The sequence below is a fragment of the Abramis brama genome, assembly GCF_963993115.1.
Source record: "Abramis brama genome assembly, chromosome: 18".
NCBI lineage: Eukaryota > Metazoa > Chordata > Actinopteri > Cypriniformes > Leuciscidae > Abramis > Abramis brama.
Genome location: NC_139980.1, coordinates 26,224,822 through 26,250,112, shown reverse-complemented (window position 1 = coordinate 26,250,112; position 25,291 = coordinate 26,224,822). Strand labels below are relative to the sequence as shown.

At 36.7% G+C, this 25,291-nt stretch overlaps 2 protein-coding genes across 3 annotated transcripts in view; both read right to left on the bottom strand.

Annotated features, from left to right (window-relative positions):
* Window positions 1-18,912, bottom strand: part of vta1 (vesicle (multivesicular body) trafficking 1) — a 38,900-nt gene extending 19,988 nt beyond the window's left edge. The window contains exons 1-3 of the mRNA XM_084090529.1: window positions 18,697-18,912; window positions 3,331-3,425; window positions 694-821 (exon numbers count right to left, since the gene is read on the bottom strand). Coding sequence (XP_083946655.1) covers window positions 694-821; window positions 3,331-3,425; window positions 18,697-18,787 — 314 coding nt within the window. The 5' untranslated portion in view covers window positions 18,788-18,912. The remainder of the gene's footprint in view (window positions 1-693; window positions 822-3,330; window positions 3,426-18,696) is intronic.
* A 512-nt stretch (window positions 18,913-19,424) lies between these two features.
* Window positions 19,425-23,692, bottom strand: gje1a (gap junction protein epsilon 1a). 2 transcript variants are annotated; one of them, XM_084091785.1, is made up of 3 exons: window positions 23,552-23,692; window positions 22,485-22,667; window positions 19,425-20,944 (listed from the first exon to the last, which is right to left on the bottom strand). In XM_084091785.1, exons 1-3 carry the CDS (start codon window positions 23,579-23,581, stop codon window positions 20,543-20,545), a joined length of 615 nt encoding a protein of 204 aa, XP_083947911.1. In that variant the 5' UTR covers window positions 23,582-23,692; the 3' UTR covers window positions 19,425-20,542. The 2 variants fall into 2 exon arrangements, with proteins under 2 accessions (XP_083947911.1, XP_083947910.1); XM_084091784.1 differs by lacking the exon at window positions 23,552-23,692 and adding an exon at window positions 22,776-22,936.
* Between the last annotated feature and the right edge of the window lie 1,599 nt (window positions 23,693-25,291).

The following is a 25,291-nucleotide window of genomic DNA, read 5'->3' as shown; positions in this document are numbered from 1 at the left end:
GGCTTGTTGTTTCTGATTACACTTTAACCCCAAGGGGGAAATCCAGATCAAATCCCAGAAGGGAAATTCAAAACAAAATAAAGTTAAAACTTGTTTTGAACAATTGCTTAGTCATCTGCAGATTTCTTTTAAGTAGGAAAAAAAAAAAAAAAAAAAAAAAATCGATTTAAATCTTATATCAGATTTTTTGAGGAAAAAAAAATCGGGGATTTTTTTTTTTGTTTAGGCCATATCGCCCAGCCCTAGTTACTGTTCAGAAGTGTACTCAGGTTTATCTAGCCACAACAAAACTAATAATCACTTAAAATACCTTGGGTAGTGCCAGTCCATATGACCTGAGGCCTGAGTCACTGCCAGGTATTCAGCTCTTGGACCCTTTACCAGCACTACACTGCCTATGACGTCACTGTCCACAACAGCTTCATTATACTGCTGTGACCTGTAACGCAACACCTGGCTAATCCATGCCGTCTCACTCCCAGGCAACCGCCCAGTACAGAGCCAGCTTTGTTGCTAATTTTAGCCTGCTACTCACTCCCTGTATGTGCAATAGTGACAGCGGGATTATTTTGTGTCACGGTTCGGTGAAAGGAAACTGTAATTAAGGTGTGTGCATTTAAACAGCGAAAGAAATCTGTCTAAATATTCTGGGGATGTGTAATGCCAACTAATCCAACCTGGACCTTGACTTACTTGTGGAAATGTCCTGATCGATCTTCACTGTCTGCATAAAGGAACATTTTTATAGCGTAATTCTCAACATGGGCATTGCCAACTATTTCCTGTGAGATGGATTCGTTGTCGCTGAGCTCCTTCTTCATCTGAAACACAAAGAACCACTCAAAAGTTAGTTTTCCATGTGCAGCACTAATACAACCTAAAGTGCCATGCAAATGTGGTCATATTAGCATGTTTTAGCATGGGCAGTACTGTAAAGAGTGTTTACTGCACCATTTATGACAGATTCTAGATGATTACTCTCTAAAGCCCTGGTTTCCATAGTATGACTCAATCATTCCTGAGAAGCATCAGCCACTTTGATTCCACTCCAGAAGCCTAGTGTAATTAAAATTTTGTTGCAAAAGAGGGTCCCTCTGGAGAGTTGCCCACACGCAATTAGTGGACTCATTCACCCAGCTATTATTATTATGATCAGCGACAGCAGGCGAATGAATTTGTCGCCTCATAATTCACAGAAAACTGTTATAATGTAACAGACAATGACACTGCATGGACTAATGTAGGCTCATGATTATCCTCACTTCTAATAATACTGAGACAGCACAAATCCAAAAATATCCATTGTTTTCCTGGCCTGAGTTTTCAACAAGACTTCAAGTCTTCATGGGCATCATCCCTCTCCATGTTGGTTCATTGACAATAAATGTGCTGTAGCTTCATTTAAAATAAATTGTACACTATGATAACATAAATAGAATAAATGTTTGAGGTGGTCCTGTATTAAAAATTAAACTTCATTGCAAAATCAAATGGAATTGCAAGTTTCAGCACATTTTCAGCCTTAATCCTGATCTCAGCAAACCATGCAACACATAGACGCCTGTGACCCGGTCTTTTACTTAGAGGTTTGGAATGGCCAGCACCCAAACGCCAAAGCTTCAGCCAGTCAGGCTCTGCCTTCCTCTCCGTGATGTTACAGTCTGCTAGAGAGCGTCAGGTTTCCTTGTAAAATCAGTAAAGCAAATACGACTGGTTACATTTCAACAGGTGGAACCTGGGCGCCTGAATGGACTCACTGTTCACATTTTAATGAAATTTTCACCTATTCCGTGAAAAAGCACAGTGAAGGCACAGTACATTACTTGTACTATATCGTAGAAGAATATAAAAACATAAGTCGGAAGGAAGCGTGCAAAAACACTACAGAGAGAGAAAGCGAGATTGGATGCTTTTCTGCACACTAAATCAAAGCCTTGAAACTAGATCTTGTCTATGCACACCGATTCCATGGGGTTCACTCAAAATCCCCTTGGAAAAAAAGGAACACTGGAGTCATTTTAACGGTTACTAAAAGGAAGCTTGTTCTGTTAAGAAAAACGGAGAAGGTTCTATGTGTTTTTTGGCCAAGAGACTTGCTGATATTTAGAACGAGAGCAAGATATAGGTGAAGTGAACCTTATCACACGCATTCTGCTTCTCAGTGCAAGTCTATGACTAGCGAAAAGCTATAGATCCTACATCTTGCACAAATTTTTTTTTTGCTGACATACGAGTCATTTAAATAAGTGGTTCAGAAAAGTTTCCGGTTTAGGCAGCCCATAATTGACTGTACAAAACATTGGTCAGCACAAATCATGTTTACCTCCGTCACAAGTTTACCCATATTTATTGTAGTCTGGGTCATGTTTTCTTTTACCTTTGTTCATTGTTTTTCAAGGGTGAGGGCATATTACAACCTGTCCATGTTGTCATCTACCTAATTTGTCTAGCAGTAGCTTCTACTAGTTGACAGGTGAATTTGCCTGGATGTTGCATAAACAACAAAGATTTCACTTACTGTTTTACCTCTATATAAGCCTACTCATCTTGCTATCCAACTATGCACAATTATATATTTAGTTAGGGATTTTATTATATGCATTTAGACTTTTTTCCCCAAGAACAGACCTGTGAGCCATTTACTGGGTTGAGAAACCACTGGTAAAAGTTAGGCTCGTAAACCAGTGTAATTTTATAAAAGCACTGCAAAATACTTTCTCTACAGACAAAAAGAATGAGGTTACTTCAGCTCACAACTTATGCATAATCTATAAATAGATAATAATAAAGTTCTAAGTTTAATAGATACATACAATGTATTACTCTTTGTGAAGTACATCTCATGCACATAATCCCCTAAATGACAGATGGGTGATTCCGACCATAATTAAAGAGCAGAGCATTATCTTTTCATTGTATGGTGTAAAAGAGAGTTCACTATGAAGTACACTTCATGCTTCAGACCTTTTGACCGGATGTGCCCACCAGGATCTGGGTCTCCACAGGTTGTTGTTTCCTGTTTCTGTGACATTTAATGAACAGAGCTGAGGCGATAGTAAAAGCGAGCACTGGAGACTGCAGGGTCTCCGCGCTTGTCTAATTGGTTCCTGAAATGTCTATAACAGTGCCTAGGCATAAAATAAACTTTTTTCTTTTTTTTCCAGCAGCTTCCTGCTCCCCTTTTGAGTAGACCTATAAATTCAGCCTTTTGAACTGATAAGAATACAGTGGCCTTAGTACAAAAGGTCACTAAAAATGTTTTGCTAATGCCACACAAACAAAAGAACTCAGAACCAGTCAAAGTATAAAAATCTTGTGGAATTAACTTACCGTTTCCAACTGATCCATTAGTTTCACAAGAAACTTCCGGCACTCTGGAGTTTTGCTATCTAATTTCATTCCTGTCTGCATGGCGTAAAGTCGACCTGGAACACATTAAAAACGAGAAGAGCATTTTATTTATTTATTAAATGTTTAACCACTGAACTGATGTCATGTTAGCATGGCATTTAGTATGCAGTACTAGGGTTGTCACGGTACCCACATTTCAGCAGTCAGTACAAATAGTTAAATTTCACGGTTCTCTGTACCAATTTCAGTACCAGGGCAAATACTGTTGTATTAGGTACTTTAAAAAAATATTGTCCCGTTTTGTTTCATCCATTGGTTATCACTGTCTATCATCAGTTTCCGATTCAATTGTGCATTTAAATATGGTTGTCAATCCAGAATCTTTGCAGTGTACTTAGCAGCATGAAAAACTAAACATGCATTCAGACTGTGAATGGGTAATAAACAGAAAGAGAAGACCCGTCCCTTTATAATCACCAAGGCTGTCAATATCTAAAGCACAAGATCACTGAATTCTGCACTCTTGCGAAAACTCCTGTTATGATAAAATAGTCTTAGTTGTACACTAAATCTCTTATTTACATTGTTTTTACACTTTGTTGGTTATAATGAAAGGATCTGCAAGTGTGCAGCTCGCGTTGAACAAAACCTTGTGCGCTTTCACTGGTGTTAAGCAGATTCTGACTAACTTACTGACTAGCACCTCTGATAGCCCATTGCGTTCATGTGTGCTCAAAAGATATAATTGTGATTGGCTGCAATGCTCAACACTTGTAAAAACATGTAGGTAGAAAACTTTGACACTCAGAGAAAAAACAAACACGAACATGAGTGTTTGAAGACAGCGTCTATCAGCAGGTACCCGATACTATTACCTATTCTGCAGAAATGCTGGTACCACGTTTTTTTTTAGTACCGACTGGTACGTCTAAAATGTCTAGACACACCTAACTGAATATGCGTTTCTCATGACCTTAAAGCTTATGCTAAAATGAAAAAAAAAAAAATAATAATAATAATGTAAGTATGTATAATGCTTTTGTGTGCATTTCTTTCCAAAAAAAATGTATAAAATAATTTTTAGTTGGACCATGAATAAAATAAAAAAAAAAAAAAAACTAAGACAGCAACATGTGTTCAGTATATTAGAATTCCTTCACCATGGTCCAAGACTGGAAGAGCATTCCAGACCAGCTCATGAAGTTGGTTGAGAGAATGCCAAGAGTGTGCAAAACTGTTATCAATGCAAAGAAGTGCTCTACTGAAAAAGCTAGACAGTTGTTTACATTTATTTTTTATATTCACTGCATAATTTTCATACATCCATTTGTGTTTCCACAAATTTTGTTTTGTGTTTTGCTGACGTAAAATGTGGGAAAAAACTTTTAGTAGAAGTTTTCAAATGTTTGTCTAGGGAAAAAATATATTACTGATGTGTTTCAAAAATGTAAAATAAGTAGGCTAGAGTAAAAACAGACACTATAACTAAATAAAAACAAATACTTTGCATTTTAATGTAAAGGATTTTCTTACATTTCTGAATTTTTAAACATTCTCTGTTATCAAATTCCCTTTTCTTGCCAGCAAACTGCATCCTTTGCTATTATGCGTCTTTGGACCACTGGAGTCCAGTTGTCAGTAGTTGTGGTTACAAAACATGGTCAAGCCCACACATCTGGCAAAAGTTTTCAATGTATTTTACAGGCCATATGTGATGAGTACAATGGAATTTTTACTGGCTCTTGCTCTTTTAGTATAATATACAATAGTGGCACATGTTAGAAAGGGTGAAAAAGTCCCATGAGCCTTTGATGCACACTGTATGGGTCATTTCTAGCCTGGGAAGACCCTGACGAACTTCAGGCAAATTTGAGATTTGCTCTGCAAGTCCGTCTGGCCCATTCAAGCCCATTTCCAATTTTTCCAAATCGAGGCACCAATCACAAACTTTGAGGCGGGCTTTACACGATGACGATCGCTCTGATTGGTTTTAGGTCTATCCAATTGCGCACAGAGGCATTTGAGCGATGTCCGTTGGTGACGCCCCTTTGGAAATGGGCTGTGAATGAACCTTCCCCAGACCCACTCTCAGTTACAACTGAGAAGGGTCAGGTGTCAACCAGGCCATGTCATTTCTGGATGCACACTTTAAATAGAAGAGCTACGGCTACAAGGGCAAACAACTCCAAAGATGCAGATGCTGCGGCTGTGAGAGCATAAAAGCTACACTAAAATGCAAAGTTAAGTGAATTACCTTCATGTCACACATGAATAAGGAGCATTATCCTGAGGGTCTATTTTAATGAATGAAAGGGCAGTTCTTGATCAATCAATAGACATTAACAGAAGAAGAAAGTGCGATCTACAATGTATTCAAGAGAGGTGAAGCATGAAACAGGAAGCACACCGAGTTTGTTCATTAGAATTCATGAAGGATTGCAAACAAGGTCTTCAATTATGGAGTGCCTGGCAGAAGACAACAATCAATTGCTAATGCACAAGTTCAAAGTCATTAAGTTAAGAGTGATTGTTAAGAGGGACATTTGGAAAAAAGGCAGTAAGCTCCGAGCCTTAGGGATATGCTCCCCTAATGAAGATAATATCTGGTCCCACCCACACTTTTACCAATTTAAAATCTCACCTAGGTGAACCTATGCTGTCCCAAAGGAAATTAAAAAGATGAGGGTTTACAAAGTATTCCGCAGCTTGCTATCACATTTATGTGATAAAGAGGGATGAAACGATCCCCTCGTGGCTAAACATGAGCCAAAATATTCTTGCATTAAATATTAAGATACATCTGTGTGAACCTCTTACTTGATGTAACAAAATTAAATGTCACTACTTATTGAAATGTTTCCACTTTGTTCTGAAAATGGAATGTATATATGCATGCATGTATGTTTATATATATATATATATATATATATATATATATATATATATATATATATATATATATATATAAAAATAATAATAATAATAATAATAATAAATATATATATATATATATATATATATTAGGGGTGTGACGAGATCTCGTGTTACGAGATCTCGCGAGATTAAAACGCGACGAGATTTCTCGTCGAGGTGAAATTTTGTCTCGCGAGTTAAAAAAAAAAAAAAAAAAAAAAACTTTGTCTCGTGAGTTGTTGTGATGTCAGCGTGATGGAGCGTGAGGGTGAAATTTGTATTGAAGATGCCCCTGCCACTTTTAAATCATTTGTGTGCCGGGCCAATCACACACACACTCCGCACACACACACACTACACTCACTGTCCCTCGCTCACTCGCGCGCACACACACACGCTCACTCGCGCGTGCACACACGCACACTCACTGTAACCGCACTCACTCACTCTCGCTCACACTCAACCCGTCGTGGAGGACCGTTAAAATTAAACATGCTAGTCTTTCTGTCGTGAAGCATCACAGACGCGTTGTCGCCCACTATGACACACTATACGAAATGAAACGATCGAATCTTGCGTCCCGACGCCCGTTGTACTTTACGAGTCTCCACGAAACGGATCGTGCCAAAATCGCGCTAAAATAGTGTAATATGAACCAGGCAGGTAATAAACATTTGACCTATCACGCAAAGAACCTATTAAAGCACTAAGACATGGGAACAGTATAGCTAACATTCACATATCATATCGACATCGCAATATTAAACAATGTTATCGCACATCGCAGCTTTTCCTCATATCGTGCAGCCCTGCCCAAAGGTCTCAACTGCTGCCAGAAATCGTCGACATGCTTATATTCTTGAAAAAGAACATGACCATATCTTAGGCTTATCTTAGTTAATTTATCTCTTTTTCATGCTTGAAGAAAAAAAATTGTTTCTATTTGAACTTGTAGTTTTGAGAGAGCAGTACTTTGATTATGGATACACACTTACTGTTTGCATTTAAAGTGTTATTTCAGTTATTTATATTTATTTTATTTATACTGTTTTTTTTTTATGTTCGATTTGTGGAAAGGAGTTAGATTTCTCATGTGAAATCGTACAGGGAGAAGTAGAGTTTTTAGCAAAACATTTTGCAGTGTTTGCATGTCCTTTACTGCATAGAATTCATTAAAATAGAAGTAAAATAACATTCATTAAGTTGCTTTCAAAGTTCACAAGTTGATTTCAAAATGCACATAAATTGTTTTGCATTTTGTGATTTTCAGTTGAATAAAAGACTATTTTCCATTCATATATTTCATCATTGAGGATTTCTTAAAAATTGTGTAAAAATCTCGTCTTGTCTCGTTCTCGTGAACCCAATCTCGTGTCTCGTCTCGTCTCGTGGAGTAAGTGTCTCGTCACACCCCTAATATATATATATATATATATATATATATGGATCTTTTAAATAGAAATACTAAGATAAAAGATAAATAATAATGAGGGAAAAAACCTCATTATTATGTGTAGGGAAAAAACCTACACATAAATGTTGTACAAATATAATATTTAATTAAAAAAACATGTAAAAACCTGGATAATTACATGGAAAGATACACTGTAAAAATGCTACAGTAAAAACATGTAGTTTTTTAACATTACAAAAACATTAGTTAACAGTTACATTACGGTCCTAACCATATACAGTGAAAAACTGTAAATGATTTAACATCAAATTATATGTGTTTTTACTATAAAATACTGTCAAATTTATGGTTTTTGAAAATATAAACTATGAATTACCATATAATTTACGATAAATAAAGAAAACAGTTAAATGACTTTTAAAGGACCCCTCCGTTACACAGCACATATGCTTACATTTAATGTTTATTGCATTATTTTAGTGTCGTGTGTTACAATGATGGTAATTTGTCTTTGAGTATAATGACCCTGTGCACCGTCAATACAGTATTGCCCATGTTTTACAAAACAAGCTGCCAGTGCTTACGATTAACTAATTTATTCATGTGGCTTTCTATTGTGCCAACTGTATTCTTGTGGTGGTTATCGATACATTTTAAGGTAAACGGGCAGATTTTGGTAGTTAAAGTAGGCATATTGTTAGCCATTATAACTTAAGTAAAATATACCCTGTACCTGGAAACATTGACAGTGTTTTTTTACTGTAATTTTCTGGCAAACACAGCTGCCAGTTTTTCCTCCTGTAAATTTTACAGTGTAAAAAGGATTTTTTTTTTTTTTTTTACAGTGTTACTGTGCGTTCACACCGCCGGCGGCGAGAGCGTCAAAGTGGCAGGAAGCCATTCATTTTCAATGAGAGCCGGCGGCGACCTCCGGCGAGGGCGGCGCGGCGCGTCTTGGACGGCAAGAGCGGCGAGAAGAGTTGAAATCAAGTCAACTTTATGGTAATAAGCTATGACGCGGTTCGGCGGCAACCAGCGGCAACCAATCGGAATGTAGAAGTCCTCCGCCTGAGAGGATACAAGAGAACACAATCCTGTAAACTTTGGTTCCGACCGCATTAGTTCCTAAGCAAAATGGAGGAAAAATTCATAATTTCTGTTGCGGGTTTCCCGTTATTGTACGACTTGTCATCCATAGTGTTGTCAGTTTGATTAGAAAAAGCCGCGCAACACTATTTATAGGCAACATTTTCACGCTAGAACTTCTTTGAACTAAAAACGCTTGTTTTTTCAGCGGGAATGCAATTCATTTGCTCAAAATAATAATGATTTTGACCAATTGCAGCTACGGTTTTTGCGGCCCCTTTAAATAAAGTTTTTTTTAAAAATCACGCATTCTAATCTAATCTACGTCAGAGCGTCCCCGAATCTTTCTACGGCGTCGGTGGCAGGGCAGCGAGAGCGAATTTTGCCGCTCTTGCCGGCGGCGGTGTGAACGTACAGTAAGGAAACTATAAAGTGAATCAAATTCAGTGAAATAGTTATTTAGACTTATCGTCTTTGTTGTAAACACACTGTGGAAAAGGTTGGAAACATTCTCTATTACTGTTTTTAGCAATACAAAAATATCCAAACAAAATAACCAATTCTACATGCTTTGTTTAAGTGACATTTGTCAAGCCGAGACGGGACTTTGAATGACACTTTGTGTATAGGCAGACCTCGAAATCAGTGATCTCATTTTAAACACATTAGCCAGTAAAACACTGAACTCACAATTACAACTTCCTGAAGGAAACAAGGAAAAGCAAATACACCTAAGCTAAGTGCTCAGGTCAGGACAATGTTAGATAAAGGTGTCTGGATGCTGCTGTTTTTCTTGAGAAGCAAAAATACTATGCAGAATGCATACCATACCTGAAACGGAAATCATTTTAAATGGTTTAGACTGCTTTTAAATGCAAAAAATTGTGTTTCAATTTAGCTTCAAACAAGAGGCCTATTAGCAGCTAATAAGTTGTGTAGGGCACCTTAGTTAAAATAAGCATAGTTAAGTTAGCAAGCATAGTAAGTTTGAATAAGTTTGGTTAAATAAACAGAGAGAAAGATGAAGAGAGAAAGCAACATTTAAGACAAATACAAGAAAAACCAAAAGACTTGTGCTATGAGCATGGAAAGACAACGGGAGACACATGAAATACCAGCACAAATATCTCAACAATTTATCAGCCATATCACCAAGTACATCCAAATAACCAAGTCAAATAAAACTATAAAAACATTTAGGGTAAGGTCATTGATTTAGAAGCTAAGAATCTTGAGATACATAATATTTCATCCTTGTTGATAGTATCATTAGGTAAAAATACCTTAGAGAGCCATACATTATGTTAGTTTATTTTTGTTACTTTTGTTATCTCAACTAAATTTCTCATAAGAAACTAACGGCGAGTCTCTGATTAAAGTAAATTTGCTCATTCATTATGCAGCAGTAAATACCCTTGTGTTTAGGAATTACAGGGCATATGTGGAATTTTGTGGAAAAAAACAAACAAGAGAAAACTATTTTTAAGTTGACAACTTAATTTTTTTTAGAGTCTAGAACCACGACATTTAGTCACACAAATTATGCAAGGCTTCTTAATTCCACTTTGTCCTCAAAAATGCCATTTGGGAAAAGACAGGATATTATGAATTGAAATTACAATTCAAATGTTATCAGTTAGATAACCCTGAGTAAACTAAATAAATGGGGTTTCAGAAGATTGATGACTGCTGAAAGAATTTTTGTCAAGTACTTCCTGTCTTTGTTTCTTTAAGAACAGTAGCCTACATTTCCTCTTCCATGAGGCCCAATTTGCAGAGATCTGATGTCTATCAGAATAGATCATAGCATACAGTCACAAAGTCTTCCTTTGTAACTGTATTACGCCCATACTGCTCAACATCCAATTTTCCTCATCTGAAACAATGCAACACTGAGGCCATTCACATTTGTAAATCAAGAAAAAAAGAAAAAAAAACGATCTACTATTTGCATTATTTGTTTCATCTGTTTTAATGAAAGCAAGTGAAATAAAGAGTGTGAATAAATGTTAGAATAGTGTTTTTATTGAAAGTGGTCGCAAAGAATCAAATAACTCTGGAGATGTAAGTCGTTTAGACTTAAAGGGATAGTTCACCCAAAAATACAAATTATTTTCATCTTCGGAACACAAATGAAGATATTTTAATGAAATCTGAGAGCTTTCTGTCCCTCCATTGACAGCTACGCAACTACCACTTTGACGCTTCAAAAAGTTCATAAAGAGATCGTAAAACGAATCCATATGCATCGGCGGTTTAGTCCAAATTTTCTGAAGAGACACAATCGCTTTATATGATAAACAGAATTTAGGCTTTTATTCACATATAAACATTGATCAGCTAACATAAATAGAAGCTCAACCGAACCTGCTTGACACGCGAGAACAAACCTCTTGGGGAAGTTCAAATGTGCTGCATAACATGATAATGAACCTCATTGGTTCTCGCATGTCAAGCGAACATGCTTGAGCTTCTGTTTATAACAACTGATATGTAAATTGATGAATGTTTACGCAAATAAAAGCCTAAATTCAATGTTCATATAAAGCGATTGTGTAAATTTTGGACTAAAGCACTCAATTAATATGGATTAGTTTTATGATCTCTAACTTTTTGAAGTGTCAAAGTGGTAGTTGTGTAGCTTTGGAGGGACAGAAAGCACTCAGATTTCATCAAAAAGATCTTCATTTGTGTTCTGGAGATTAATAAGTCTTACAATTTTGGGGTGAGAGTAATTTATGACAGAATTAAAAATTTTGGGTGAACCATCCCTTTAATTCAGAAGACATTTTTAAGTGGCCTCAATGTAAATTCATATAGAAAAACTGGGCTAAACACCAGATTGCACCCATTCAATGACCACTGCACAACATAGCATGTCAGATGCTCATTATGGCAGAGTAAGCATCAACGTAAGCTTGACGTTTGACAGACGAAAGACAGCGTGACTCTTCAGTTGAGGACATGCCCGAGTATTTCACTGACATCTGCAGTAAGAACTGAATTTTATATTCAGGAATGTCAGCCCGCGCACTCTGCTTTCCCTACTACAAGGATGTTATTATGTAGCTGCTGCTCAGTCTGAAGACTGGATAAGGTCCAGCAAGAAGGAAGGAAAACAATGTCAAAGAGGGCCTTTTCCATAGGTTTACAGCATGGTGCCAATCAGAGAACTGGAGCTCTGTCAAAGAGACAGAAGCCAGAGCAGAACCGCATCAGAAGAGCATTCTGCTTCAAAAACCACACACAACTGAAGACCGCCACACATTAATCTGGCACCACGCACATGGCTGTTGCACATTATGACGTCTTCATAGAAAACATCAATCCTTATAATCCAGAAAAACAGAAGAAGAAAAAAAGAAATCACTAATTGTGATTAATAAAGTGAACTTAACTTCCAAGCCAAGAATATTTCAACTTTAAGGACAATGAAGAAAAATAAGAGAACCGAGACTGCTAGATCATCATCATCATCATCTAGATATTAAAGAGACCATGATTATCTGCAATTTTAAAACTCTGAGTATAAGCAAACAACAGATAAAGTCTCAAGTAAAAGGATACAGTAAGCCAACAACAGAAACAATTCCAGCAAGTCCTGATTCCTTCACTTAAATGTCAATGCTGACCTCCAGTGGCACAATGAATTCACCCTGTCTTAAGAAAATTCTTATTTGGATTTAATAGGAAAGTCTCTATGTACAAGTACATTACAATCAGATATTTAAATAACTTTCAGAAACCTCACTGAATGTTCCAAAACAATGTGTTAGCCAAACACAAATGGAAACGGCCTATACTATTTTAGAAATACACTGACAGTGTTTAAAAAAAACTATACTTAATAGTCAACAGTGTTTTACACCATGCTTCCAACCTGTAGGGGGACCGAAGAGGAAAAGTGCTTTGGTGCTGCTTTAAGTTAAGTTTGTTTTTGAAAAGTCTATTATGCTCAGAAGCCTCATCATATAGAAAACACAGTAATATTAATATTACAGAAATATTTACAATTTAAAAATAGCTGCATATTGATACTTTAAAATGTAATTTATTCTTGTGATGGTGAAGCTGAATTTTCAGCATCATTACTCCAGTCTGCAGTCACATGATCCATCAGAAATCATTCTAATATGCTGATTTGCTGCTCAAGAAAAAAATTCTTATTATTATCAATGTTAAAAACAGAATAAAGTATTGTTTCTTTAAAAAAAAAACACTTATGGTAACACTATAGTTTAGGTTCTAATTCTCCCTATTAACTAGTTGCTTATTAGCATAGGATATTGGCTGTTTATTAGTACTTATAAAGCACATAATAATTTCTTATTCTGCATGACCTACATCCCTAATCATACCCAATACCTAATAGTAACTAACTAACTATTAATAAGCAGTAATTAGGAGTTTATCGAGGCAAAATTAAAGTTAATAGTTAGTTAATAGTGAGCACTGGACCCTAATCTAAAGTGTGACCAAACTGCTGAACCATAGTGAACATTCAGAAAAGAATCAGATTCATCTGTCAACAAGTATCACTCTTTTCAGAGGGCTAGATGCCAGCTATATTAACATAGAAACTAAAGTCTAGTGTAGAGATCTGACAAACCATCTCTACAGTATTCTGCCCTGAAACATTATGATGACATTATTGTCTGGAGCCTTAAACGTAGCTTTTGTAATTGGACTGCCTTCCTCCTTCAGAGTTCAGAAACAGCCCAACAAAGAAGAGAGATTACGTCTAACATTTTCTTGAAGTTGCCCCTTTGACTTCACGGATTGCTCAGGTCATAAAACAAATATGAAGCTTGACATTTAGACTCAGCAAAGAAAGGACATAATATCTCACTACTCAGAAATGGAAAATTGCAGAAGCAGTGGGAGGTCCTCTATTGATGAGGTTAGACTCCAAAAGTGCAGTCTACCTGAAATGGTTGCCATGACAATAAGAAAGCAAGACAAAAAAAAATCATGATTGTGTTCAATGTCAGTAGCCATTTTAAGGTATGATAGAAAATTACTGTTCTCATGTGAAATAAGATGCATAACTACTATCTGAGTCATTCAAACATTTGGTACCCTTCCAGGAGCATCCAGTCAACTTATTAAATGTGCATGAATTCTTAACTTTCAGGCTAATCGGCACACAAATAACAATATCTTCCTTTCAAGATACTCCTGTGAAAATCAAATAACCCTACTATTCATGAGCAAAGACTTTCCCCGAGTAGGATGGCAATAAAAATAAATGTGAGGAAGGTTGTTTGTGCCCCAGACATAAAGTACTGAAGATGTACAATCTGTCTACTAAGTAACATTAACAAACATTAAAGTTTAACAGATCATTAGTAAAAATTGAAAAAAAGTTGTCATTAATATTTGATTGATATAATTTAAAGGGGTCATCATGAACTGAGAAATCAAATTTTCCATATCATCGCTAAGAATATCCTGTAAGTTTCAGAACTGAAAAGTCCAAAAACAGCTTTTACTCTTACCAAGCCCAGCAAATGACTCGTCCTGGTATGTGCCCATTTAATGTAATAGATAGGTAAAAAGACGTCTGCAGAAGAAAATCAACGCCTACTTCACCATTGCAACTTTGGCCCCGCCCACTGGCGTGTTGTGATGACGAGGAGAGAAGAGCAATACAGGATGGACTACAGATAACATTACCTTTCAAAGAATCCTAATGCTAGGCATGTAGTTTTTATTCACAACAATGTGAATGTCTCAGATGAGCATTATTTATTTGTATGCAGTAGTGCTGTGCGGTATACCGGTTCATAACGAATACCGATTTTTATTTTTGTTATGATATGAATTTTTAACATACCGCAATAGCGGTGTATGTCGCTTTAACGATGATCGGAACGGGCCGCGGCGCGATACTGTTTGAGATGGGTCGCTTTTCACTGTTGCACTGTGGTGATGCACAGCTATATGTGTTACTAAGCGTGACGGTGAAGATGGATAGGTTAAACTATATTGTTTCCCATACATTGGTTCACAATATCAACACAGCCTTTTGGAAAATGTATTTGTGGTTGGCATCGTTGAATAAACAAGAACACTGCACGTTTCAAAGTCAAAACATGGCACGGGTGTTTTTATATGACTATTTTTGAAGGGAACTGACTGTCTTTAGAAAAGTTTCGATGTTATTTTAATTTAATCTTTCTTTATCTTTCCTGATAAAGCAGTGTTTATCATAGACAGTATATAAACTGGACACAGCGACCCCATAGGTTTCAACGGAGAAAAGTGAAGCAAATTAGAAGCACTCACTTCCTGATAGCTGAGCGTACTGCGCAGACTCAAACTGAGCTTGATGACGTGGATGTGACGTGAGCAACCTGTCTGACAGTTGTAAGTCTTCTAGTAGCTGTGCCAAGCGAAATCTGAATCATTCCCTTACGAATCTTGCAGAGACGGAGAGCGTGAGTAGGTGCTGTCCATGAGCTAGGAGCAGGAGCAACTTTATGATTCTCTATGGGCTTCTCCCTTGACTTTATGCCTCCACGTCCCCCCGATTGACTGCGAGCTTCTCTTCCTGTCTATACGGTAATTTCCATATAAAGTCGCGTGGTTATGACGCAATCGTTAGCCTATTTTTACAAAAACTCCTTCTACGGGGCCATAACGTAAGATACAAGGTAATGGAGCCTTTTATACATTGTCATGTTTCTTTAGAAATAAACAATGGACAAATGGAGTCTTTAAACGCCTCAGATGTAAAGTTATTCGCTGTCAAAGTGACGCCAAAATGAATGGGAGTCAATGGAATGCTAACAGCAGGTGATGGCTTGTTAGCCAATGGCGGCCCCCGGGGGTGGTACACTATCCGAGAGCTCGATTACCCCCCTGGTGTTTATGAGCGCTGCGCTGCTTTGTGTACAGCCGTTACCGGGGAAACCACCGTTTCTGACGCGCCTACATCGCCTCCTGCTGGCACCTCTTTGTAAACAGCATCATTTTATGCAAACCTGTGTTAATACTAGTGTGTATTTTTCTACAATATTCACTCATGACAGTAAAACGGCATTCTAAGTCAATCTACTGCAGAATTTCATATCTCAATCAGTAGAAAATGTGGTTAACACCCAGTCATGTTTGAAAAAATAAAATAACGTCATATACTGTGAAACGGTATAATTTTGAAAAATACCGTGATATGGATTTTTGGTCATACCGCCCAGCACTAGTATGCGGTATATTTCACTGTGGATTCTTTGGTAAATCAGTAGCAATTTTGGCGCAGGCTTTGCAAACAGACTTTGAAATGAATGTCATGCCAAATCTACCTCACACCACACTCTGCAAAAACCATCAGGCTTCTAAGACATCTGATTCTGTGAGCATGCAGACTAAACAGCTTGAATGATGCATACAAAACATGCACACTAACTAACAGCTGTTCAATTATAAAAGTATTATTGAAGTTCTTCAGTATTCCTCAGAGCTTCACATTCTGTTGAAATGCAATCTGGTTCCTTTCAACTGCAATGGCACTGTCTTTCAATAATATCAGTTACCATCATATCACAATGATTTGCTAAACTTCCAACAGAACTACTTCAATTTATCTTTCCTATGCACTTTGATTTTTTAAAGTTAATTTCATTGCACAAGACAATGATGAGCTGTCATCAGATGATTGATGATCTCACTTGTGACATGAATTTATTTTTCGTTATTTATTTTTCTGCATTACTTAAAAAACTTGAGTGTATTTTTGTTGTGGATGACCCAATTGGGATACAGGATTTTCAATTTTCAGAGTGTTTTTCAATCCAATGTTTGTGTTATATTTTGGTTTCAATTTAAAAATGTAACTGGTAGTGTACAATAGGCACATAATATCTTAAAATAAACATTTTAATCGAAGGCACCTGAATCTAATCAAATCATAATTGTATCGCGGCATGTTGGGGTATCGGCAAATATCGTATCGCTGGCTAAGAGAATTGATGTCAGATTGTGTCATGAAGAAACATCCGATTTACACCCCTAGTACACAATAGTTTATTGAACTCAGTCTTGGCATTTAAAGATTGTACATTCCATTGCCTTTTTGTTTGTGAAACCACATGAATGATTTTAATTAGTGTTTTGAATATATTCAGGGGCATTTCCCCAGAGGAGGCAAGGGAGGCACTAGCCACTTACACACATACAGTCTTTACAGGTAAAAAAAAACTAAAATAACAACTTTATTCAACAATTTCTTCTCTTCTGTGTCAAATATCCTATGCTATTCACTTAGTAAACAGTACAACGCTTCCAGGTTCTACCCTAGAATGCCGGCTAATTATTGGCCGAGGGGGTTCACGTGAGCACCCCGACACATGCGTGAGATACTGATGCAGGAGCTCGCCAATGGTGAGCAGGGATTCTGACATAGATCCCAGAAGCACTGTACTGTGTTTACTGCAGGAATCGCGTAGGAGATCTGACACAGAAGAGAAGAAATTGTTGATTTTGTGTGTATTTGACAATTTGTGTTTAAGAGCAATAAGCAGCAGCAAAACAAAAATAATAGTCAATTTAGTACTGAGAGGCGACTTTATGTGCGCGCAGCAGAAAAAGTAGCCTATATATTAGGCCTATATGAAATTTAACCCGCCAAAGTGGCTAGTAGGAGTGACTGCGTTACACGCCACTGCTGAAATCCAATTTTATATATATATTCATTCATTGACCAAGAAGCGTAATACAGACGGGAAAAGGTGTTTCCAAAAGATTTTGTGGGGGAATTTAATAGATTATAATACTAATTTGATATAAAAAAAAAAATAATATTCAGGGAAACAAAACAAAAAAACACTGCAGAGTTTTATGACATCACTAGAGGCATATGTCTACAAAATGCATGTGTCATGACTCATGCATCACATGACGTGAGCCCAGACTTACGGGATAATGGGAAAAAGGGGACCATTTTTAGAGGCTCAAGGCCTGCAGATGGTCCCTGGTGGACCCTGAGCATCCGGGCTGGTCACCTTCCTGTGATGTAAAGAGTCATCTCAGTCTGTCACACTACAAAACGATTACAGTATTGCTAAAAATAGATGCACATGCAAAGTCTGACACACCTACACCTATGATGATTCATCTCTTGCACTGTGCCAAAGTCCTTCAAAAGCCCTGGGGGGAAAAAGTTTACAACACTGATACCCTGCCCAATGCAAAATAATGACAACATTTACAACTTCTGAGCAAAATACATTCAGAAAAATACTGTATACGGGGTTGTGGACATTTTTCCCTAGCCAGTTCACATTTCATCCCAACACACCTCAATATGGACGCACAAGGAACTTGTTTTTCCAGCACTGCGTGGTGAGAATGGCAGCAACTGTCAGTATCCCTTACATGATTCAGCATATATCTGACCACTTACTTTGACTTGCCATAAAGAAACAAACTGCTTAATGAATGATTACCTCTCAACTACACACCTCAGAACAGCATTAAATTGAATCTAGAACATGAAAGTCTCTGTGATGTACTAGTGATGCAGTGAAGTTTCAGCCAAACCTTTCAAAACAAAGCAGTTAACGTTAGCCAGTCCTGCTACATTTGTTAGCTAAACTTGCTGCGTTTGTGGAGAACTACAACTATCCAGCTGGGAAACTACCTTTACATAAACGCAAGACATTTCAACTTATAAATATTCTACACTAACATATTGGACAATTTAAACTAAACATGATCAAAACAGCAGATGTTAGCTTAGCAAAGAAACTGAAGCTAACTTCCACAACAGACAGATTTAAGTGCCGAACTGCTGCATGTAAATATATTATATATGAGTAATTAAAACCATTTTATTACAATTTTCCTAGGATAATCTGAAAAATGACAAGTTAATAAACCAATGAGAAGGGAGGGAAGGCTAACAAAACAAAGCGATATTTTTAAAGGCTTACAGTAATAAGCGACCACCGGTTCTCTTTTCTCGTGTTCCTGTGCTGTTCTTAAATGGTGCTGGATCGCTTTCAGCTGCGGAGGGAGAGCCATCCTGAAGAGAAGTCACTGTTACAAACTTCTACGTGAACCGAAAAATGGCTAAAAACAAAGATGACAAGCGCTCGCGAAGGAGCTGCTTCCGCGTCTTCACGTGAACGCGCAACCACGCCTTTACTGACCTCAATAGGTGAGGAGGAGCAAATGACCCACACGAATCTGCGATTATTTTTATTCGGCATATTGACTTACCGTTATATATACAGAGAAATCTGTAAAAGTTTTATTTAGTAATCATATATTTGAAGGTGTCATTTGTAATTTATTTGTCATATTGTATTATTTGTTTTAATTAATTAGGCTATAGGCTAGGGTATTACACGAATAAAAAGTTCAAATGTTTTGCTTTTGTTCTTTGTTTTATATTTGAGTTATACAAAAAAAAAAACATTAATAAAGAGTTATAATAATCAACAGTGTTCTTTTGTTCAAATGTTGTACAATGGTGAACCTATAGGCTAGGTTTACTGCAGAGGTTAATGCTACTGTAAAATAAAATACTTTAAGAGCCCCTCAAAGTTTTAGTTCCTGTTATTCAATAGATTCAGTTTTTATTGTATTCCCCTTCTAGTATGTGTAAATATCACCGATATGGTATGGTGTACACAAAAAGAGTGACACAACTATTTTAAACATTTTTACTTGATTGAAACTTCACAAACATTATGAAAGCATTGTATCAGAAAGAGTGCCGTGGATTCACACGCAGTTCTGTTTATTCTGACTATGAGTTACTTAACACTAAATATTTCCCTAGACTGATAATACATTATGGCAGTCATAATATATGCACCAATTATGTTACCTACTGTATATGAAGGTTTTCATGCATAATCATATCATAAATCCCATAGACACTGGTGATCAAAAAAAAAAAAACAATATAGATGATCAATTCTCTAAACATAATACAAAAGCTATTACTCCAACAGCTGTGGTGTTGAAACAGTGGGAAGGCAACTGCGAGAAGATGTGAAGGCCAAACCTAGTTCACAGTATGCCATGTTGTACCTGAGATGAAACACTTAGCTGAGAATAATAACAAAAAGTTGGATGGATGTCTGATGAAAATGTAGATACAAATACTACAAACACACAAGATAATTCTGAAATGGACTGAAAACTATATGGAAATCAACACCATGATAAATATACTATCAATGTGCATAATCGTGACTAAGTACGCAGTACCACTGACCAATCAATAGTTTTTAAAAATGTATGCTATGTTGCATGTACGTATTCTTCCTTATTCCCTTTTAAGAAGAATGAATCATTGTTGAAATTTAAATCAAAGAATATTTGTCAAAAGTACTCGCAATTTGTGTAAAAATTCAATATAATGTTGAAATCTAAATAATATTGCAGAGAGAATAACTAAATACTTGTCTTTAAATACTTTAACTTTTTACTTTAAATACTCTAAATACTTTGGGTTTAGATTAACTTACACAAGTCAATAAATGAAAAAAATATATATATATTTAAGTTTCTCCTGCAAGAGATGTGACTTATTTAGGCTTAAATAAGTTGGCTTTAACTAAAAATATTAATGAGTCCCTTGTCATTAATTAGGCTTGTTTTTTTCTTCCCAGAAAAGGATTAATAAATTATCTAGTTAAAAAAAAACATGTCTTTCTGTGTCTACCACCAGAAAGTCTAGAGGTATGTGGGTTTATGTCTTGTCTGTCATTCAGAGACCCATAGAAGACATAAAACTAACACTGTTGAAGCAAACTTTCTAAATTCTCAAGACACTGGCTGGTTTAAAAAGCCAATTCTTCGGAACAGAATCTCAAAAATCTCAGCTATACAGAGGAGTATGGTGATGATTGTAAAGGTGTACATTGCACTGAGGAAGATAGTCTTCTCAAAGTGTTCAGGGACCATACACTTTGAGATGTTGAAGATCTTCGCAAGGGCACTGGCATCGCACATATAGATAGGATCAACCAGGAACCCAAAGAGGTGCCTCTGAAGCCAAAATGCTAACACTTCCAGAATTATTCTCAACAGGACAGAGATGATGTAGAAGACTGTGGACATCGGTCGCTGAAGGATCTCCTCCTGATCTATATTTTTACAGGCAGCATAAAGATGAAACACAGCTCCAGGTACCAAGACAGAGACTAGCTGCAACGCCCAGAATACCTACAAGAAAAGACAAAAAAACTTTTTATGTTACTTAAAATTAGGCGTGAATTGTCATGAAACGGACATTGCGATAGTCTTTTCTATTGTGACGTATATCTGAGTGAAGCAGCTTCTCGGACAAGAAAAAATTTAGGGGGCGGGACTTAATTTTTTCCATCAGGAATTGATTGGATTGTTGGATCGTTATGGTTTGCTATTGCTGTAATCTGTATTTCAGTGAATATTAGAAGCTACTAGTGAAGATGTATGATGGCCTATAGTCACTTTTAATTTTATGGTGGAAACTTGAATAAAAACCATATTTGAGGACAAATTGAAAAACAAAAACAAGCTTAAACTCACCATGAAATCAAAATGGACAATTCTTATTTTTTTATGGAATATATTGCAGTATTTATTATAAATAATTCTGTATATATATATTTCTATGCACATCTTTTTTCATTTTTTTTTTCACGTGCCCTCGTAATCTTTAATCAAAATATCTTCCGCTCCCTCTTGCAGTGACATCTCTTCTCTTTTCTGATGATGTGTTTACTGGCGCGAGGACAGGACAACCTGTCATTCACTTTTCCATCCAGGTTTTGACTATTTGCTTTCTTAAATAGTTTTTTAAGATATAGTAGAATAGAGTTAGTAAACTTTTAGAGGCCCGTTCACACCAAGAACGATAACTATAAAGATAACTATATTAGCATCCACATCAACGGGTGATATCGTTCTGTTTATTCTCAGAGCGTGCTTGTCTGTCACTTTAAAGGCTCAATGTGTCAATGTTTGGCTGTCAATGTTTTTATCGTTCATCAGCTGGATAAAATCGTTTTCCAAATGATATCCAACGACATTGTGAACTCAGCTATTCTTTAAAGCTACACTGTGTAATTTTTTAAGTTGATTCTAAGCAAAAAACACTTTGTTCTTTCAAAAATATATGTGCTCATTAATGTGTAATTACTTGTACCAACAAACAAGTAGCCTATTCTCGTAAGCGTAGAATCTGCCATTTAGAATACATACGACCAAGCAGCTCGAATGGTGGCAGCCATGTTGCGCCTCCATCTTGAAAATACATTAGCCAAAGAGGGACATACCTGGAAATTCAAGCTTCGCCTTTCGCGTTTTTACACTCAGTGGCACCGTGACGAATGCGAGGGGGAGATTACTCGCGACTGCCGGCAGATTTGAAATAATACGGCCACCGTAGGAGTTAAAACGCCCTCGGAATGGGAGGGGCTAGAAAGTAATATTCAGTTGGTAGTCATAAACAATTTCACCGCTAGATGGGAGAAAATCCTACACAGTTTAGCTTTAATACTATAACATTATCTTTATTGTTATCTTCCTTGGTGTGAACGGGCTTAGTTCCAAAGTTACATGGTTTTATTAGCAAAAGCTAATGGAATTTCCCAGAATTCATCTATTTTTCTTTCTTATTACTTCCATATATTCATGTTCACTTTTGGCTGTCATTTAATGTATATTTTCATTAAATCACAATGACAGATTATTAAATTCATATACTTTCATGCACTTTTACCTGTGGTGTTATAGGCCTGAACTGGTTGTAACAGTAAAGGTTTAATTCCCTTTTGTCTGGATCACAGCTGAAGTGGAGGGCCTCATTGCCATAGACGGCGAATCCAAGGACTCCAAGGAAGAACGTACGCACAGAGCCGAAAAACAGCGTGTGGAACTGGCCTATCACCGTCGGAGGCCTGAGCTGAAACATGCAATGAAGAGATCTTAACACGCATTCACTAAAACCATTTTCAAACACAATATGTCTCTAATGTTGCATACAAGGTCAAACTTTAAACGGCATACTTACACATCCTTCATAAAAGTTTTTGATGTAGTTTAGTGACATAATTTGGCTTCACAGCTCTGCATCATTCTATGGTTGCTTGTCACCATCATTGCCAGTCTTCTGGCCTCGGGCAGAGGCAGATAGCAATTCTGAACCTCAAAATGACCTTTCGCTTTAGAAACCCCTTTGTCAATGCAGTCTCTTTTATCCGCAGTGCCTTCATCAATTTACTTACTCAGTGCAAAAAAAAACAAACCAAAAAAACAAAGGCCACAGGACATGTGGTCAGCTCATAGGCTAATCCCTATTCAACCATGTCAGCGAAAAAAACAACTCTTGCATCTCACAATAGAGCAGAGCAAACGTGACAATTGCAACAAAATGCAATTGTATCACTGGGCAAATCACATAATGGAAAACAACAATTAACGGGTTAACAAATATATTCATAATTCTTAAAGTACTTAAACAGGCAATTGAATTCAAGCCAACAATGACAGCCATAGTGCCTTTTGTGAAACAATTTGAAAACTGATTAAGTAGTGATATCCTGGGATTGTGAGATCCTTATAAGGGTTTGCAGACACCTCTAACTTACATTTATGTAAATAGTTGTTTAAATAAGACCTGTTTTTCTTCATAAAAACATCTATAATACATTATCCATCTCTGATAACAGTTACCAGGCCTACTGAAAGTTTCTCTAGAATTTCCAGTAGTGTTTCTTCAATAAAATAGCACGAGAAACGTTCACACTGTAAGAAACGTGTTAAATCTTCTATTAAAAGTTCACACACCAACCGTAATCCAGGCGGAGTGCTGTTCATCCCCCTTCTTAATCAGAACCGAGGTCCTGCTCTCATGTCACTGCGTCCCGAGGGAAAGAAGGACCTGCTGGAAAAGCAGCATGTTGGGGGCGCCTTTCTGACGGCAAGCTTTTTCGAGTCATAAACCAAAGAGCAAACAGACAGGCAAGCCATCAAAGAAACGTAGCAAAGAATAGATCATTATGGCCACAGAGATGCTAATTACCGGAATAAGAGTACTGGGGTCTGGCGGTCATATACGGTCATTGCGCACGTGGTGCACACGTCAGTCAAAGTGATGCTTCATATATGACCGTGCTTGATTGTTTGTTTGCTCATAGAGCTCAATGGCATGATGGAGGAGGACTCCATTATATAAAAGTTTATATTATTGGTATGTTGCCGTTCAATAGATGTTGTGATGTGTGGGATGGGTTTGTCTATTTACATCGTTTATGTATCTGAGAATAAAAAGTAATTGAAATAAACACGCATTTTTTTTAATTGATTTTCTCTCCATGTAAAACCTATTCAATAAATAAATAAATAAAATGTCATAAAAAATAAAATAAAAAACTTGAATACATATCTAATGAAAAAGTTTTCAATTTCTGAATTAGGCTAAGTCATTTTCCATCTCTGGAAAAAAAAAAGTCTCATTAAAAGGAATCCTTGAAAAAGTTAGCGTAAAGATTTTTTCATTAAAACGTGACAGATATGTTTCAGTGCTGATTTTAGATAATGGTGAAGGAAAGGTAGATAAGGCCACCTGTTAATTTACTGCAGAAAAATAGCTCAATACATTCTTCTGTAATTAATTTTGTCTCTATATTACCATTGTTGCATCAAGAGCGTCATTAAAGCCAGCAGATGTCACTAACTCAACATGACATCACTACATGCAACCCAAGTGAGTGGCGAAATCATATTAATTTAGCCTATTACCAGAGGCCACATTTACATCAGGAAACATCTGTGTTGTGGTAAACACACACATACACACACACACACACACACACACACACGTTTTATGGGCACTTTCCATAGACATAATGATTTGTATACTGTTCAAACAGTGTATTCTATCCCCTTACGCTAACTGCACCCCTAAACCTACCCATCACAGAAAACTTTATGCATTTTTACATTTTCAAAATACATCACTTGATTTATAAGCTGTTTTCCTCATGGGACCAAAAAAGTCCCGATATTGCCATCTTTGTGGGGACATTGTGTCCCCATGATGTATGGATTATCAAGCCACACACACACACACACACACACACATTTGAAATAACAATGCTGCTCTCTGCAGTGCTGTTCTTATGGCAAGCCGATTTAACATGTATTCATTAATAGGCTATATTTTCGTTCCAGTACTAGTTTTCTAATTAATCCAATAAATAGTAAAATCGGAATAGTTACCAGAATCAACTCGTAGGAAGTGTATAGTGATGACTAGTGGCAAAGAATGAATTAGTTTTTTTCAATTGCTAACATCCTTTTGTCCAATCTGTAGTCACATTTTCAAAACTCTAAACACAATTAGCACAACATCTGTCTGTTGTGACCATACCATTAACACAATTCATGTTGTTTTCACACAAAATGCAGTCAATTCACAAGTTTCTTGCTTACATTTCCTTTACATATAAGCATACTTAATACCAAAATCATGGATCTTTATAGGTTTGTTTTTTTTTTTTTTTTTTTTTTTTACAAATGCTTAAA